The sequence below is a fragment of the Oncorhynchus keta genome, chromosome 21 (genome assembly GCF_023373465.1).
Source record: "Oncorhynchus keta strain PuntledgeMale-10-30-2019 chromosome 21, Oket_V2, whole genome shotgun sequence".
NCBI classification, from domain to species: domain Eukaryota; kingdom Metazoa; phylum Chordata; class Actinopteri; order Salmoniformes; family Salmonidae; genus Oncorhynchus; species Oncorhynchus keta.
Window position 1 is genome coordinate 21744487 of NC_068441.1, and position 16215 is coordinate 21760701.

At 40.5% G+C, this 16215-nt stretch overlaps 1 protein-coding gene across 2 annotated transcripts; it reads right to left on the bottom strand.

Annotated features, from left to right (window-relative positions):
* Positions 1–85: 85 nt before the first annotated feature.
* Positions 86–15701, bottom strand: LOC118400255 (ETS domain-containing protein Elk-4-like). Of its 2 annotated transcripts, XM_052473482.1 has the most exons (6): positions 15204–15698; positions 8560–8774; positions 6020–6733; positions 5625–5873; positions 4829–4954; positions 86–3817 (listed from the first exon to the last, which is right to left on the bottom strand). In XM_052473482.1, exons 2-6 carry the CDS (start codon positions 8764–8766, stop codon positions 3719–3721), a joined length of 1395 nt encoding a protein of 464 aa, XP_052329442.1. In that variant the 5' UTR covers positions 8767–8774; positions 15204–15698; the 3' UTR covers positions 86–3718. The 2 variants fall into 2 exon arrangements, with proteins under 2 accessions (XP_052329442.1, XP_035652820.1); XM_035796927.2 differs by lacking the exon at positions 5625–5873 and having other exon boundaries at positions 15204–15701.
* Positions 15702–16215: the final 514 nt, after the last annotated feature.

Genomic DNA, 16215 nt, shown 5'->3' on the forward strand with positions numbered 1-16215 from the left:
GGTAAAAGGGACAGTGAACAAAATACATTATAAGAAACAAGGCTTTGAAGTGTCCCGTCTTAAATCTAGGAAATATTTTAAAAACTCAGGAAATAAATATTTTTATTTATTTAACCCCTTTTTGGGGTAGGCACAAAACTACCGTAATACATTTTTTTTATACAGGTACAGGTTACCTTCAGATGAGTCCCGTGACACTTGTGGGGGTCCTAGAGCAAAACAGAGAACACCATCGTGTTCGTGAGAATCTTCCCTTTCCACAGTGTAGGTCAAACCCTTCAGACACTAGACGTTTATGTGAGAAGACCGATTTTCGGGATGTCTCATGGTCTGACAAACACCGGTCTAGCTCTGCCACGTTTCACCTCAGATGTGGATGTGTCACACTGGGGGATGTGGTGGATTGAGACGTGTCCAATGCAACAAAACTCTATCTAGCTTGACAGATTTTGACTTTTTTTTTTGTCATGTAACTTAGATTGACGAACAGGTGCATCAATCGACTCTAGGGGGTTTAATGTAAAATACACATTTTTCTGAAATATGCACTAGGTGTAATGTTTTGTGCAACAGGGTCTAATGAATGAAACATGAATCAAAATCATTAATATGCCTACATATTCAGAGGTTGTCTTTATCAGAACTATAGTTATGAATATAGAACTGTTTCAAGTTAATAAATCCAACTCTTTAGTTTAGAGGTAATACACGTCTGTTATAAGGCCAAACTAAACATAGGGACTCTGCTTCATTTAAAGTTATGCCTCTTAGACACACTTCCTTAGAATAAACATTTAAGATTTAATCCTTAGAATTGCATTATAAAGTACTTTGTGCATAGTTTTTCTGTTGATTGGGAAATAGAAATGTACACAATATTCATTTACAGCTATAATTAGATCAATATAGCTTTTTGAAAGAAGTATAATTTGAAACACAGAAAAGCGATGCTGTAAAATCTCATACTACAGGCACCCCATTGTTCTAAATGCCAACATTAAGACACACACCTACACAGACAATATTAACAATATCAAAATACTTAACAAAGACATGGATTTAAGTTTCACTCCTTAAGGCTTCGATGCTCAAATAGTCAATGCCATTAGTACAACAATGAGTATAGAAAACGGTGTAAAAACCAAAGACCTCACCATTAAAAACAGACTACAGGACAGCATGGAGCCTCACATCTGGTCATGTAACAAAACCACAGATTACAATTCAGATTGTTAGGGTGATAGGGAGACGGAATTCATTGAAAATACATGTCAGCTGAAGTTCATCACAATCATATGACAGAGAAAATAGTATCTGACACCTCATAAGCAGATAAGACACAAAGAGAGGGAAAGAAGAGGGGGATTAAGACAGGTTTGAAGGTATTGATAAATCATATACATGTATACATGTGTACATGTGTACATGTGTACATGTTTTAGCTCGTGCAAAATCACGTTTAGCAGAATCTCCCTAGAAATGATTTGTGGTACATTAAAAGCTCATGTTCCTCATTCACAGGACTTGCAAATGTGGGTGACGATATTTCATACTTAAGATGACTCATTAAAATCATAATACCTATGCAAACCTGTTCTAAAACATGAATCATATACACCAAAATGTAAATATTATGTCATGAGAATAAGTAAAAGAAACACTATTGTGACAGGCTTTGAACACCCTGTGTGGGTATTCTGACAGCTTGCTTCTGCCTTGAACCGTGCCACATCATTGCCATTTTCTAAACAGTCTTGACAAGGTGACATGTTTGCAATGCAGAAACAGACTGGCACCATCCAGGCTATTCACTGGCCATGTCATGGCAAGGGCCGTTTTTACACACGGGTCATTTTACCCACACCTGGGAGAGGAAACACATAGGAGAGACGACTTTAGACGAGTAAGGACCGGTAGAAATCTATAATACTTACATTATGTAGTCTTTTACTTTATCAATTCACGTTATAAACCAAATACTGTTAGTGTTCTGTAGAAGCTGAGGTTTGCTCCCAGGGAGAGCGTATAGGCACTGGAGACCAGGGCAGAGGGAGTAGGATAGGGTGGAGAGGAGGGATGGTTGTTCCTCCTCTTCATGTTTGGCTTGGGGGTTAAGGCACCACATAAGATGGCTGAGTCTTATGGAGCAATGCTGTGGGTTAGTGACAATATGCCATCCAACACTAGCGCCAGCGAAAGTACTCCTCACTTATCAATTCTATATTCGGAATCAAGATGTGATTTTGCTTCACACATTTAATGTTTTTCTTATGGCTTTATATCAACAGAAGTGCATAGCCTTAGGTTTAGTTTAGGGTGAGGATCATTATTTGCTCAATCTCCACAAGGTTCGTGGCTATTTGTCAAAGGAGGTGATAATAATGGTCCATTGTACTACCCTGAGGCCACAGGTTGGTTTAGATTTCCTTTGTAGGTTAGGAATATGGTTAAGGCCAGGTTTAAGGTTGGGACAAAGGTAATGGTTATGGCTTCTCATAAATGTACCTAGAGGTATAGGGGCTTTTTCACACAAATTCAAGCATTACCAACCCATAGGTCACATATGCCCATTTGTCTCTGGTATAAATGGTGGGTGTGAGGTGTTTTGGTTTTGTTCTGATGTGAGGGCGTTACAGTAAGGACTTAATCTGTTATGGCAACAGTTTCTGCTTGCCAACACCAAGTGTGAGGCCAGTTGAAGCATTTCCCATCTGAGGTGGTTTCCAACTTTTAACAAATGTAACATGTCACGAGCTACAAATTATTTTCTAGCTTTCAAATATATACATTATTCTCCTCTCTGGATCCTTTGTGTACAAGAGAAAGTAGTGCACTATTTTCTGTCAATATACCTGGTAAAATAATGGTTAATAAAAAACTAAGGAGGGCCCTACAAAAATAAAATAAAAATCTCCAAATTTGGTTTAATATTTTCCCAAATTCTGTTCTCTCAGTTTTATTTTTCCTGGTTTTAGATTTTTTAGTTTGACTCTCAAATTACAATTGTTCACAGAGAAACAACCAAACTGGATGGTCTGAATCAATGTCAATGCATAAAAAGAACGAACATTTAGATTTGAGTGAAATTCCCCTTTAATATTTAATTGCGCATCTCGTATGCCGTCTAATGTACCGGTCTAGCGATGGTTCTGTAGTGCTATTTTTGCCTTTTTAAGCCAATAGTGGCTAACCTGGGGGATAATGTCAATGTTGCGTTGGTTAGATAGTAGCTGGGAGCTTGCGGTGTCCGATACTTGTGAGATTTGTTTATGACAGTTTGCAGTGAAACACGTGAAAATTGCGCGTTACTGGTATCTCGTGATTGAACTGTTGTAGACCCCTGGTTTAAAACCTACAACAAATAGCAGGAACATTACCCATGAAAACATCTAAAAAACTGCATTGGAATTGACAACACAGCATCAAACAGAATAGAAGGAAATAATATGAAGGTTCACATAAGAAAAAATCTGTAATACCATTGGTCTCAAGAACAGAGACACAATTGCCTGTTCCAGGTAGAGATGCACATTTGTGACTGCTCAGCATCCATGAACTTTGCAGCACCCATTACTTTGGCAATTCCTAAAAAGTCTGGCTACGCCCTCTTTAGGGGAGTTGTGAACCACCGTGTCTTGTGTCTGTTTGGGGGGTGTGGGGGGAGCTGAAGTAGGGCCTCATTGTCTGGGGGCTGCACAGGTTCCAAGGATAAGGTCTCTTATGTCTTATGAGGGTCTGGGGTGAGGGGTCCAGGGGTGTTGGTCCCATCGAGGCTGTGTGTGGGGATATGGAAATGAGGGGTGAGCACCGAGGGGAACTGGAAGAGAACACATAAGAGAACACATGAGAACACAGAACTGCTTCAAATGGGTCATAAAGAGCAGAATTTGGGTCCATATAATAGAGGACAGAAACAGACGACACAGTAAGGAGTAAACACAGGGTGTTTCTCAATATGCATACTACCGTGCTCCACGCTCAGAGTTCGTTCTCAGAGGATGCTAGAGTGTGGAGAATGCATAAAAATTTACATTTTGAGAAGCACTCCCATGCCATTGCATTACCTTTAACCAATACAGGCAAAACAACTACAAAGTAAATGCAAGCATGTAACTTCATAATTATGAGCCACCTACAGTGGGGCAAAAAAGTATTTTGTCAGCCACCAATTGTGCAAGTTCTCCCACTTAAAAATATGAGAGAGGCCTGTAATTTATGGACAGGTGTCTTTTATACTGATAACAGGTGCCATTAATACAGGTAACGAGTGGAGGACAGAGGAGCCTCTTTCTGTGAGAGCCAGAAATCTTGCTTGTTTGTAGGTGACCAAATACTTATTTTCCACCATAATTTGCAAATAAATTCATTAAAAATCCTAAAATGTGATTTTCTGGATTTTTTTTCTCATTTTGTCTGTCATAGTTGAAGTGTACCTATGATGAAAATGACAGGCCTCATCTTTTTAAGTGGGAGAACTTGCACAATTGGTGACTGACTAAATACTTTTTTTTTACTTGGCTCGTCATATTACACCAACAATCCTGGGAATATTTCAATTGAAGCTTGAATCGATTAATACTGAGAAATATGTACAAACAAAGTATGCATCTGCGAACAACCATCCATGTTCCGTTTCATATACTTTGATTTGGACTCGTACTCTGATTACCGTTCCATGCTCGAAGCACACTAGTATGCATATCAAACTGACAGAGAGGACAAGGATTGAAAGAGGGATAAGAGAGACTGAAGTGCAGTGGAGATTGGAGGGATCCCTGAGAGAGGGATGAGTGAGGATAGAGTGATGAGAGTGGGGGTGTGTTCTGACCTGGAACAGGGTGTGTGTGCCCTGCTGGCGCCGGGTGGCAGGGCTGAGGGGAGCCACCGGGCTGAGCGTGCTCCAGAAGTGGATGTTAGACAGAAGGGGACTGGGGGTCAGCAACAGAGTGGGTGTCTGTAAATACACACACACACACACACACACACACACACACATACACACACACAAAAAGGAGATTGTCAGCAATAGATTTGGACACATAAGTAGTCATTTGGGAAGATCTCAAATTATGGCACAAAATTGTTCTCAAAACTAGAATTCCAGCTTTAAGTGCAAGTAGTTGTGCAGACTTGATAAAGACCACAAGAGAAAAGATGTGCTCTTCTGTATCCATAATGGAGGCTGAGGGTTTCGCAGCAGCCCAAGGAAAAGTCAACCCAGAGGAGAAGCTGGCCTGGGGCTGGTTCAAACAGCACTGTCTCATGACCACATTAACATAGACGTTAAACCATAGAGGTAGAATCTGAGAGAATAATGAGACCATTGTCAGGTCCTGCTGATCTAATCTTAAGATCACAACAGGAACACATTGTCACGTGGTCAAACGTCAACATCTCATTGTCATGGTAACTCTGTTCAGACTGGTAGAATGGGTGTTCAATAAAACTACAAAATTGCTGCCATCTGCTGGGGGAAAACTAGCAATGAAATGTGTTGACATTTCACTTAGCCTTGTCCCTAATTGTAAATGTATCTTCTCCTAATCAAGAACACGTCTCAAAAAATAATTTGGAGTGTGGAGTGTATAAGATTGCATAGAAATGAATGTGTGTGTGTGTCTCACCTGTAGCAATGCAGGTGTGAGAGAGGCGGTGGGAAGGGAGGGGCTGTAGAGGTTCATAGGTGGTAGGTCAGAGGTGGTGACCACCAGTGTAGGAGTGGACAGCTCCAGGACTTTAGGGGGCTTGCGGGCCTTGCCCCCTGTGATATGGCCACTCACACACAACGGAGATAAACTCATCTCCCTATTCCCTCCCTTGTCCCTGTTCTCTACACACACCTCACCACCTGACACTTGGCAAAAACTCTGCACCTGAGAGGGGGGCAGTTGAATCACAGAAAGTAAAAACATGAATGCTAAATCCATCTTCATGTTTAGTAATCTGCGAGTCTGTGGACTGGACGGAGATGGTCTCCATGTCGCAGTAGGTTGTGTGTGCGCGTGTGTGTTTTCCTTACCCCCTGTATCTGCGTCTCTGTGGGCTGGGAGGAGATGGACTCGATGTCGCTGTCGATTACTAGCTCCTGGGTGGAGTCAGGCACCATGCTGGGGGAGGGGCTCCGAGTGGGCAACTCTGATAGGCTGAAACTATTCAGGATTCGAAGACTTGAGGATTCCATGGGCTTGGCTTGCTCAAACGCACACACAGCCTGAGGCAGGAGGACAGAGTGTGTCATCACGACATCGCCCATGGGAGGGCACAATGGCGGATTAGGTGTTTCTATTGAAATCAGAGGGCTTCTCTTGGGAGGGGTGGTCCCGAACTTGATAACTGACGGCGACAGCAATGGCTGCTGAGAGGGCGGATCTTGAGCCTGGGTATTGGACTTCCTGTCGGCCATCTTGTCTGCAGGGTTCTCCATCTTAATGGACTTGAAGAGCTGGCGTCCATTTTGCAGCGAGGTGAGGGTGAAGGAGGTGTACAGGCCAGAGTGGATGTAGTCATTACGGTTGGATGGCTTAGTACTGGACCCCTGTGTCATTGTCATACCTCCACCCCTGTCCCCACCTTCACCATCTCGGGAGTTGTTGTCGCCCCTCTCGGACAGGGGCAGGCTACATCCTACACCCCCCTCCCCTTCCGGCCGAGCAGAGGCATCCCCTTTCAGGATGTCTGGGTAGGAGACGAAACGGTACACAAACTTCTGCCCGTTCACCTTCTTAATGATGTTCTAGAAGAGAGAGTAGGGGAGAGCAAGAAATGTTACGCTATGTGGTAAAAAATATGTACAGAAGACACACTCTACTCTCTCTTTCCTCCCCTCCCCCTCTCTCTCTCTTCCAAAAACAACCCACAGAGTAACCACTGTGTGGGACAGTTCCATTCTTCCTGTCTGTACCAAGCTAAATACAGCTCACCACCCCACCCACTGACAGAGGCAGGCTGTCTTTAGGCCAAGCCACAGGAAGAGTGGACGAGACAAACAGCGACACATGAACCCAGCTGTACTCTGGGGGAACCCAGCAGTACTGTGAGGGAACCCAGCAGTACTCTGGGTGGTGTGGTGACATCACAGGATGGCAAAACAGAAACTTCCTTGCCCATAGCTCTACCCAGCTCAGCATTAAACCAAACCCTGCACTCATTTTCAACAGGTCTCATCAAGGGGCCCCTTGTCAAAGTTAATGCATTGTGTGGGAGTGTAAGTTTGAGTGTATGTACCTTGTCATAGTATTTTTTTTAAACATTTTATTTCAACTTTATTTAACCAGGTAGGCAAGTTGAGAACAAATTCTCATTTACAATTGCGACCTGGCCAAGATAAAGCATAGCAGTTCGACACATAACAACACACATGGAGTAAAACAAACATACAGTCAATAATACAGTAGAAAAATAAGTCTATATACAATGTGAGCAAATGAGGTGAGATAAGGGAGGTAAAGGCAAAACAAAAAAAAGAAGGCCATGTAAATGCAATATAGCAAGTAAAACACTGGAATGGTAGATTTGCATTGGAAGAATGTGCAAAGTAGAGATAGAAATAATGAGGTGCAAAGGAGCAAAATAAATACATTAGGGGAAGAGTTAGCTGTTTGGCCTAAATTATAGATGGGCTATGTGCAGTATTCTGCTGAGTTTGTTGTAATTCATGCTGTGTGTGTGTGTGTGTGTGTGTGTGTGTGTGTGTGTGTGTGTGTGTGTGTGTGTGTGTGTGTGTGTGTGTGTGTGTGTGTGTGTGTGTGTGTGTGTGTAGGACCCTCTAAAATCTGTGATGCGGAGAACGTGGACGAGATCACGGAATCCAGACATTAAAACAGGATTCAACAATATAAAAAAATGAACTTGTTTGAAAATGTATCGACTTGCCCAAGATTGTCATAGGACATGAACAAAATGCATCAGTGATTCTTATTTTCCTTCAACTTTCTGAAGAGGTAACGTGTGAATCCCGTCTGTGTGCTCGTTTGTGTATTCTGGTAGATGGGAAGGCTTTCCAAAAAACCTTTGCAATTAAATGTTAACTACAAAGTAGCCTGGCAGAATGATATCATGATTATTGTCATCATTCCAGAGGGTATTTGTTTAGCAAACTATGCAATCACATGTGCACTACATAAAACAGCGCTAACCAAACAAGGCTCTTACATTTTTGTCATTTAGCAGACACTCTTATCCAGAGTGACTTACAGTAGTGAGTTCATACATTTTCATACTGGTCCCCCATGGGGATCAAACTAACAACCCTGGTGTTGCAAGTACCATGCTCTACCAAGTAAGCCAAGGACACTGTGTGCACTTGCTGGTGTGCACTTGAATCTTGGATTTTTCCCAGACCTCAAAAGTGGTCTGCTTATGTGGTTAAAGCATTGTTGTGGACTTAGAACATCCAATTGATTTTTTTCTACTAAAAACTGTGATATTGAGAGCAAAAACCTGAAAACATTTTAGACAAATCAGAATCCTTGAAAAACAAAAAAGGAGAACAGAATTTGTGAAAACTAAATGGAATTTGGAAAAATAATGTATAAAGCCTATGCATGCATGTGTGCGTACCTTGTCGTAGTAGTATCTTAGGGCTCTGCTGAGCTTGTCGTAGTTCATGCTGGGTTTGTTCTTCCGGGTGCCCCACAGTTTGGCCACCTCCTCTGCCTGCAGCAGCTTGAACTCGCCCTCCTCATTGGTCCAGCAGATCAGCTGATCATTGGTGGGGTCCAATAGGAGCTGTAGAAGGAACTGCCACAGGGTCACAGAGCTGTCCATGCTCCCCACTACAGAGAGAGAGAAAGGGGATGAAGATGACAGACCAGACATGCAGTGTCACCAAAAGGCAGTTATTGGTGATTCCATGTTAAAGTCAACCTGAGCATGTAAAAATAAAGTTACATTTACAAATTAAACCACATTCCAAATGATCATTCATGTCTATATGTTGGAGTTCAGGCTTTATTTGACCAATTAAAGCAGGAATTGCATGATTTATTTTATATTACAGTGTAGGAGGCCAACTCTCTAAGGCTTTTAGTCATTCATATTTCATTGCAATTAGAAAGGGCTCACAGAGCTTGTTTTTCCACTCACACCTGTCCCCAATGTTAATGAGGAAGATGAGATGTTAATGAAGCAATACAGAGCAAATTGAGTGTCTTGAGTTTTGTTTGTATGTTTAATAGTCTTATGAATATAGGGGGAGTGACTGGGACAGGCAATGTATAATCCATAACGTTTTTGTATTGTAAACCATACATCGGATTATTTCAACTTTCTCTGTAAAGCTAACTTTCATTAAGATTTTATATGGTCAACAAATGGGTCCTTTCTTTTCAGCATGATGATATCCGTAACATTGATAAGTTATGAATGTGATGGATATTGATTTATCAAATCGTAGCTTCACAGACTTGTGCATTCACCAGATTTTGTGTGCTTGTTCTGAGATGTATCCCTTAGACTTTTACTGAAGCAATTGTTGATATCTTGAAAGTTGGGTTCAAGCTAAGAATATCTTGAATATATGCTGAAATGCATTTCTCATACATGGCAGTACCGTTTTTTTTTTAGATAATATGTGAATAGTTTCAAATGAAAGCCCTCCAAAATATACTGCCTTCATCCAGTATCCAGAAAAGTAGATTGGCAGTATAGGCACATACATATGGTCTCATTTGCATATTTTGTTACAATGTTTCAGAAAAATTGTAATTACCCCAAAACATTATATTTTTGTGTCGACATTCAACTGGTAGGGGCTGATATTTATGAAGAGCGAGAGAGAAAAATACATTTTAGAGTGTGGTACCTGGTCTTGTATACACTGTTTTTATGTAACCTTTATTTAACTAGGCAAGTCAGTTAAGAACACATTCTTATTTACAATGACGGCCTAGGAACAATCGGTTAACTGCCTTGTTCAGGGGCAGAACGACAGATTTTTACCTTGTCAGCTCGGGGATTCAATCTAGCAACCTTTCGGTTACTAGTCCAACACTAACACTGCCGCCCCTACTCAGGTAATTACGCAATCCTAAAACACTATGCCTTTTGCTGACATTTTTAAAACATTCCAAATGCGTTGACAGATTCTGATCAAGAAATCTTTAAGATTTGAATGTCTAATTCAGACAAACATTCATAACGGTCATTGTACCTTTCTAAAGTAAAAATGGAAATTACAATATCAAAAGATATACATTTTTGTGTTTAGCTAAATAGATAGCTGTTTTGATATGAGACTTCCAGTGCATTCGGAAAGTATTTAGACCCCTTCCCTTTTTCCACATTTTGTTATGTTACAGCCTTATTCTAAAATGGATTTTAATTTGGTTTTTAAAAGGCTTGTAGCGTCATACCCAAAAATAATCAAGGCTGTAATCGCTGCCAAAGGTGTTTCACAAGGTACTTAGTAAAGGGTCTGAATGCTTATGTAAATGTAATATTTACAACATTTCTAAAAACCAGTGTTTGCCTCATTATGGGGTATTGTGTGTAGATTGAGGGGGACACACGATTTAATACATTTTAGAATAAGACTAACATAACAAAATGTTCAAAAAAGTCAAGGGGTCTGAATATTTTCCAAATGCACTTTAGACTTTACACCTTAGACTTTTGCTTATATGTTCAATCTCCCCAAAAAGCTTGTTTATGTCATGAAACATCCATAACGCTACTTATTTTCTTTATTTCTTCAACATGCCACCATTGGGGGAAGAAAAGTCTGCTTTTTGGGGTACATACTCCCCCCACGGGCTACCATAGACACACGTTTAATTTAGCCTATATTTTGTTTGTTCATTCTGTGAGACATTAAAGTTGTGATTTTGCATGCAATTGTTATGTCCATAACGCTTGAAACATCCTTATCAAACTGGTGAACTGCTCCTACTTATAGCCTTGTAAAGTTCCCCATTCAGAATCTACAGCCTCAGTCAACAAGCCTGGAGTATCTGCCCTTTTCTGCACTCAACAACGCAAAAGCAACAACAACAAAAAGTCTGGCACCAAGGCTATCAGATGTTAATGTCAGTTGCAGCATTTGCTAATCTTGATCACCTAATAATGAGTTACTGTTTGGAATTCAAGGTGATTTGATGATCAGTGATTCTGCACAGCCCAGCTCCTTGGTCAGGCATATCATCTTGAATGTCATCAGTCATGAAGAAAACATGTTTTAAACACCTTTTCACCTGTTCTCTAGAAATGCTGTACATTCATTCATAAGGCTTTGAGAGAGACAGACACGTTATATTTCTGAATTGTAAAGCTGCAGGGGACATTAGTGTTGTTTGGACTTCTCTAAAGGGGAACTAGAGGGGGTGCAGCAGTAAAGCAGCCTTTCATACAACTCTGAATAACCCCATCACGCACCACTTCATGGACAACAACAAAGGAGCAGGGAGCTTCGTTCTGTTTAACTCGGCTGTGAACTCGGCAGTGAGAGAACAAACACAGAGGGGCTCAGAGGAGAGCTCTACTGTATGAGCCTGGCGTATGGAGGAAATAAGGTGGATTCTACTCCAGTCCAGGCCCATGAAATGGCTAGGTGGAGCCCACATCTATCCTGTCTCTTCAGATATTTAAATACCACAAGGATAGGGCTATAAACAGGACTTGGGTTGTTTTCAAACTGAGGAACAGCATTAGTTTTTAAAATGACAAAAAGGTGAATAGGCTAGTAAAGCTAAAAACTGATTTTGGTTGGTTGATTATGAATGCTAAACAAGACAATTAAACTAAATGAATCAAAAACAACCTAAACATCAAAGCTATTAAGCCCTACATATGTGCTCCTTCCCCTAAACAATATTATACTGAGATTGGGCCAGACACCATTTTAGAATCTTAATTTAAATAAGGCCTGTTGTTTTCCTGCCTTAAATTTTTGTATTTTCTGGCATTCAATCTTCAATAGCTCTTATACAAAGCATGCCATGACTATGAAAACTATATATTCTGAATCAAATACATTTGAGTCAGTATCAATGCGTGACATCACGTCCGTAAAAACAACCTGCACACGCATCTCTTCAAGCTGACAATGGCGGGTGTCACAACTGGCCTATGATGACAACCTTGGGTAAGATAATTTCATAAGAAGTGAACATGAAAGTAGCCAAGGTTTATTGTTATAGATCATTTTTGGGTGGAGTAAACTACACCTGCTGAAATTTTGCATGAAAGGAGAGTGTAATAGGGGTGGTGCATTACAGAGATGAGCTGCTGTTAGAGCTGAGTGATTACACTGAAGATTTTTTTTTCATCCCTCGATTATTAAACAACTAATTGACCGACGTCGGTTCAATTGTTTGAATTCTATTTAGTAGGCATGACAAATGTATTATAAAAATGTCAGTTATATAATCAAAATCAATAAATAAAGCATGTTTTGGAGCTCATTCTGTAGTCATGGCACACTTTGTGTAAAAGCTAATGAAGATTGAAAGCACCCAAATCCTACAATTAACCAAAAAAAATTGATATTTGTCCATCCTCCCCGATTGAGAACTTCAATAGTCATGGCATGCTTTGTCTAAGAGTTACTGAAGATTGGGGGCTTTCAAACAAATTCTAAAAGAAACTTAATCAAATAAAAAACCTGCAGATTTTTGTCCATCCTCCCCCAATTCAGAAAATATAATTTTCATACTCATGGCACGATGTGTAAGAGCTATTGAAGATTGAAAGCTGAAAAAAAACGAATACAATTCTAATAAAATACAAAAAGATGTGTATTTTTGTCCATCCTTCCCCGATTCAGACTATATCATTTTCATAGTCATGGCACTTTGTGTAAGAGCTACTGAAAATTGAAAGCCAGAAGAAAATAAATTATAAAAGAAAACATCCCCCCTGCAAAAAAAAACCTGTGGATTTTTGTCCAATTCAGAATATACAGTGCATTTGAACCACTTCCCTTTTCCCACATTTTGTTACGTTACAACCTTGTTCTAAAATTGATTAAATATATACATTTTTCCATCAATCTACAAACAATACTCCCCAACGACAAAGTGAAAAAAGTTTTTTAGCAATGTTTGCAAATGTATTAAAAATAAAAAAGAACAAAAATACCTTATTTACAAGTATTCAGACTCTTTGCTATGAGACTTGAAATTGAGCTCAGGTGCATCCTGTTTCAATTGATCATCCTTAACATGTTTCTACAACTTGATTGGAGTCCACCTGTAGTAAATTCTATTGATTGGACATGATCAATTTGTAAGTCGCTCTGGATAAGAGCGTCTGCTAAATGACTTAAATGTAATGTAAATGTAAATTTGGAAAGGCACACACCTGTCTATATAAGGTCCCACAGTTGACAGTGCATGTCAAAGAAAAAAAGAAAAAAACATGAGGTTGAAGGAATTGTCCATAGAGCTCTGAGACAGGATTGTGTTGAGACAGATCTGGGGAAGGGTACCCAAAAAATATCTGCAGCATTGAAGGTCCCCCAAGAACACAATGCCTCCATCGTTCTTAAATGGATGAATTTTGGAACCACCAAGACTCTTCCTAGAGCTGCCCGCCCAACCAAACTGAGCAATCAGCGAAGAAGGGAGGGGACCAATAACCCAATGGTCACTCTGACAGAGTTACTCTGTGGCGATGGGAGAACCTTCCAGAAGGACAACAACCTCTGCCACACTCCACCAATTACGGTAGAGTGGCCAGATGGAAGCCACTCCTCAGTAAAAGGCATGACAGCCAGCTTCGAGTTTGCCAAAAGGCACTTAAAGGACTCTGAGCATGGGAAACATGGTTCTCTGGTCTGATGAAACCAGGATTGAACTACTTGGCCTGAATGCCAAGCGTCACGTCTGGAGGAAATATGGCACCATCCCTACGGTGAAGTGTGGTGGCAGCAACATGCTATTGGGATGTTTTTCAGCAGCAGTGACTGGGAGACTAGTCAGGATCAAGGGAAAGATTAATGGAGTACTGATGAAAACCTGCTCCAGAGCGCTCAGGACCTCAGGAAGGTTCACCTTCCAAAAAAATGACAACCCTAAGCATACAGCCAACACAACGTAGGAGTGGCTTCAGGACAAGTCTCAATGTCCTTCAGTGGCCCAGCTAGAGGCAGGATAGAACATCTGGAGAGACCTGAATATAGCTGTGCAACGACACTCCCCATACAACTTGACAAAGCTCAAGGAGCTGAAGAGTAGAATGGGGAATAACTCCCCAAATACAGCTGTAATCACTGCCAAAGGTGCTTCAATAAAGGTTCTGAATACTTATGTAAATGTGATTTGTTTATTTTAAATACATTTGCAAAAATGTCAACTTGTGTTCACTTTGTCATTATGGGCTATTGTGTGTGTAGATTGAGAGGAATAAATTTTAGAATAAGGCTAACCTAACAATGTGGAATAAGTCATGGGGTCTGAATACTTTCTGAATGCACTGTATCATTATAATGGTATTCTTTGCATAAGTAATAATGATTAGAAATCGCAATATCTACCGAGTATCTAATATAAAACTAATTGTACCTCGGTTTGATGTGGTACATCTGACTGCTTGCTCTCTGCATAGGAAATGGGTTTATGGGGCAAGAAGGCCTGATAGGGTTGTGTACTGAACACTGCCTACCTAATGCTTGTGCGTCTAAGAGGCTTAGATAAGTAAATCTGCCTTGACTCATCCAGGCCAGCTAGGACACACCCCCTACTCACAATCTGACCGTGTAAAAGGGGTCAAAAAGGGACCAACTGGCTCTCAGTGCGGCCGCCAAGAGACAAGATTATTTATAAATATATATATGTATGATTAGAGTTTATCCGACTATGTAACGACACAGCACTCACACAGCTAGGACCCACAGAGAAAAGAGTGAGATGTCACTTGCAATATGTTAGTGGTGTTTTAGTTTGTCCACCAAAACAATACCGTACAAATCACTAAAATACGGTGTTAATGTGATAGTTGACATAGCTTATTTTAGTTACTAAATTAACTAGCTTGAAATTCAGACAGCTAGCTGTTGGCTACAACATGGCCATTTCGCTAACGTTAGTAGTTAACCAACGCTAATTTAGCTAACCTAACGCTGAGATTGGATGTAACGATGTATTTACCCATATTGCAATTAGCTAGCTAGCATTTACTGTCATACACTTTGTCACCAAACTAGCTGGTTTACAGTATTGTAACTAGCGAACTACGCTAGCGTTAGTTACGGTACGTTGGTAGCTTACCTTACTGGTATAGCTCGCTTAAAATATGAGCCGTCCAGAACTGTCGATAAAAGTCCCAAAACATGACAGAAAATGAGCTTGCTATGTTCAGAAAGCCGAGTAGCAAATTAAGTAAAAACTATAAATTGCCGTATACGTTTTTGGTGATAAAAATACAGTGCGAATATTTAAGAACAGGAAATTAAAACCATGCTGAGATCACTTCCTTGTTATGTTTGCGTTCCATAAACGCATTGTTTTTTTGTCACCGCCGACTGCTACTGTGGTTTGAAGTGTCGTCGCGCCAACCAATTTTACTTTCAGCCCGTTACATTTGTCGTCCTGTCTTCACAAAAATGATATATATTAAACGATGCTGCAAGCTAAAATAAGTTAGCTGTCGACCCACAATCATATTGTGTAGGCATGTAATGTAATTTCGCAAGTTACATTATAAAAGGCAAATTTGCTAAGAAATAAGCGACTAGCTATTGTCATGCTTCTGATGCTCGTCTCGCATGAAGCATTTGTGCGTGGGAGACGTGGAGTGAGAAATGTTGCGGCGACCACCCATCGATGACGGCTATTCTAAAACAACTGGAAACATATTTAGTGCTTCTAGAATGTGTTGTCTGCCAATATGTTTTTTCCAGATGTAAATATGCGTTATGTCACATTTTGCTTTTGACACTACTGTTCAGAGCAGAGATGAGTCAAAATAAAATCGGGACAACCTGCTCAACAAATACCCCATCTGACCACTCTGTGACAGCCTTGCACAAAATTTACATTTGTTTGATCAGGAAGGCAAAGGGCAAAGCATGTCCAGAGACAGAGTAACCCGTGTCTACTGTCGAGATGGATTGTAGGTTGCCCCTGTAGATCATGCTCAGAAACCTATGGATCTCCTTTCCTTATCCTTATGAAAGAACAGCCTTTTCTGTACAGTGGAAGCATCTGGTGTGTGGTATTGGAGTGTCATACCTCTATTGATCAGATGCTTCAGTGACAGTGGTGAACTGAAACTCAGCTA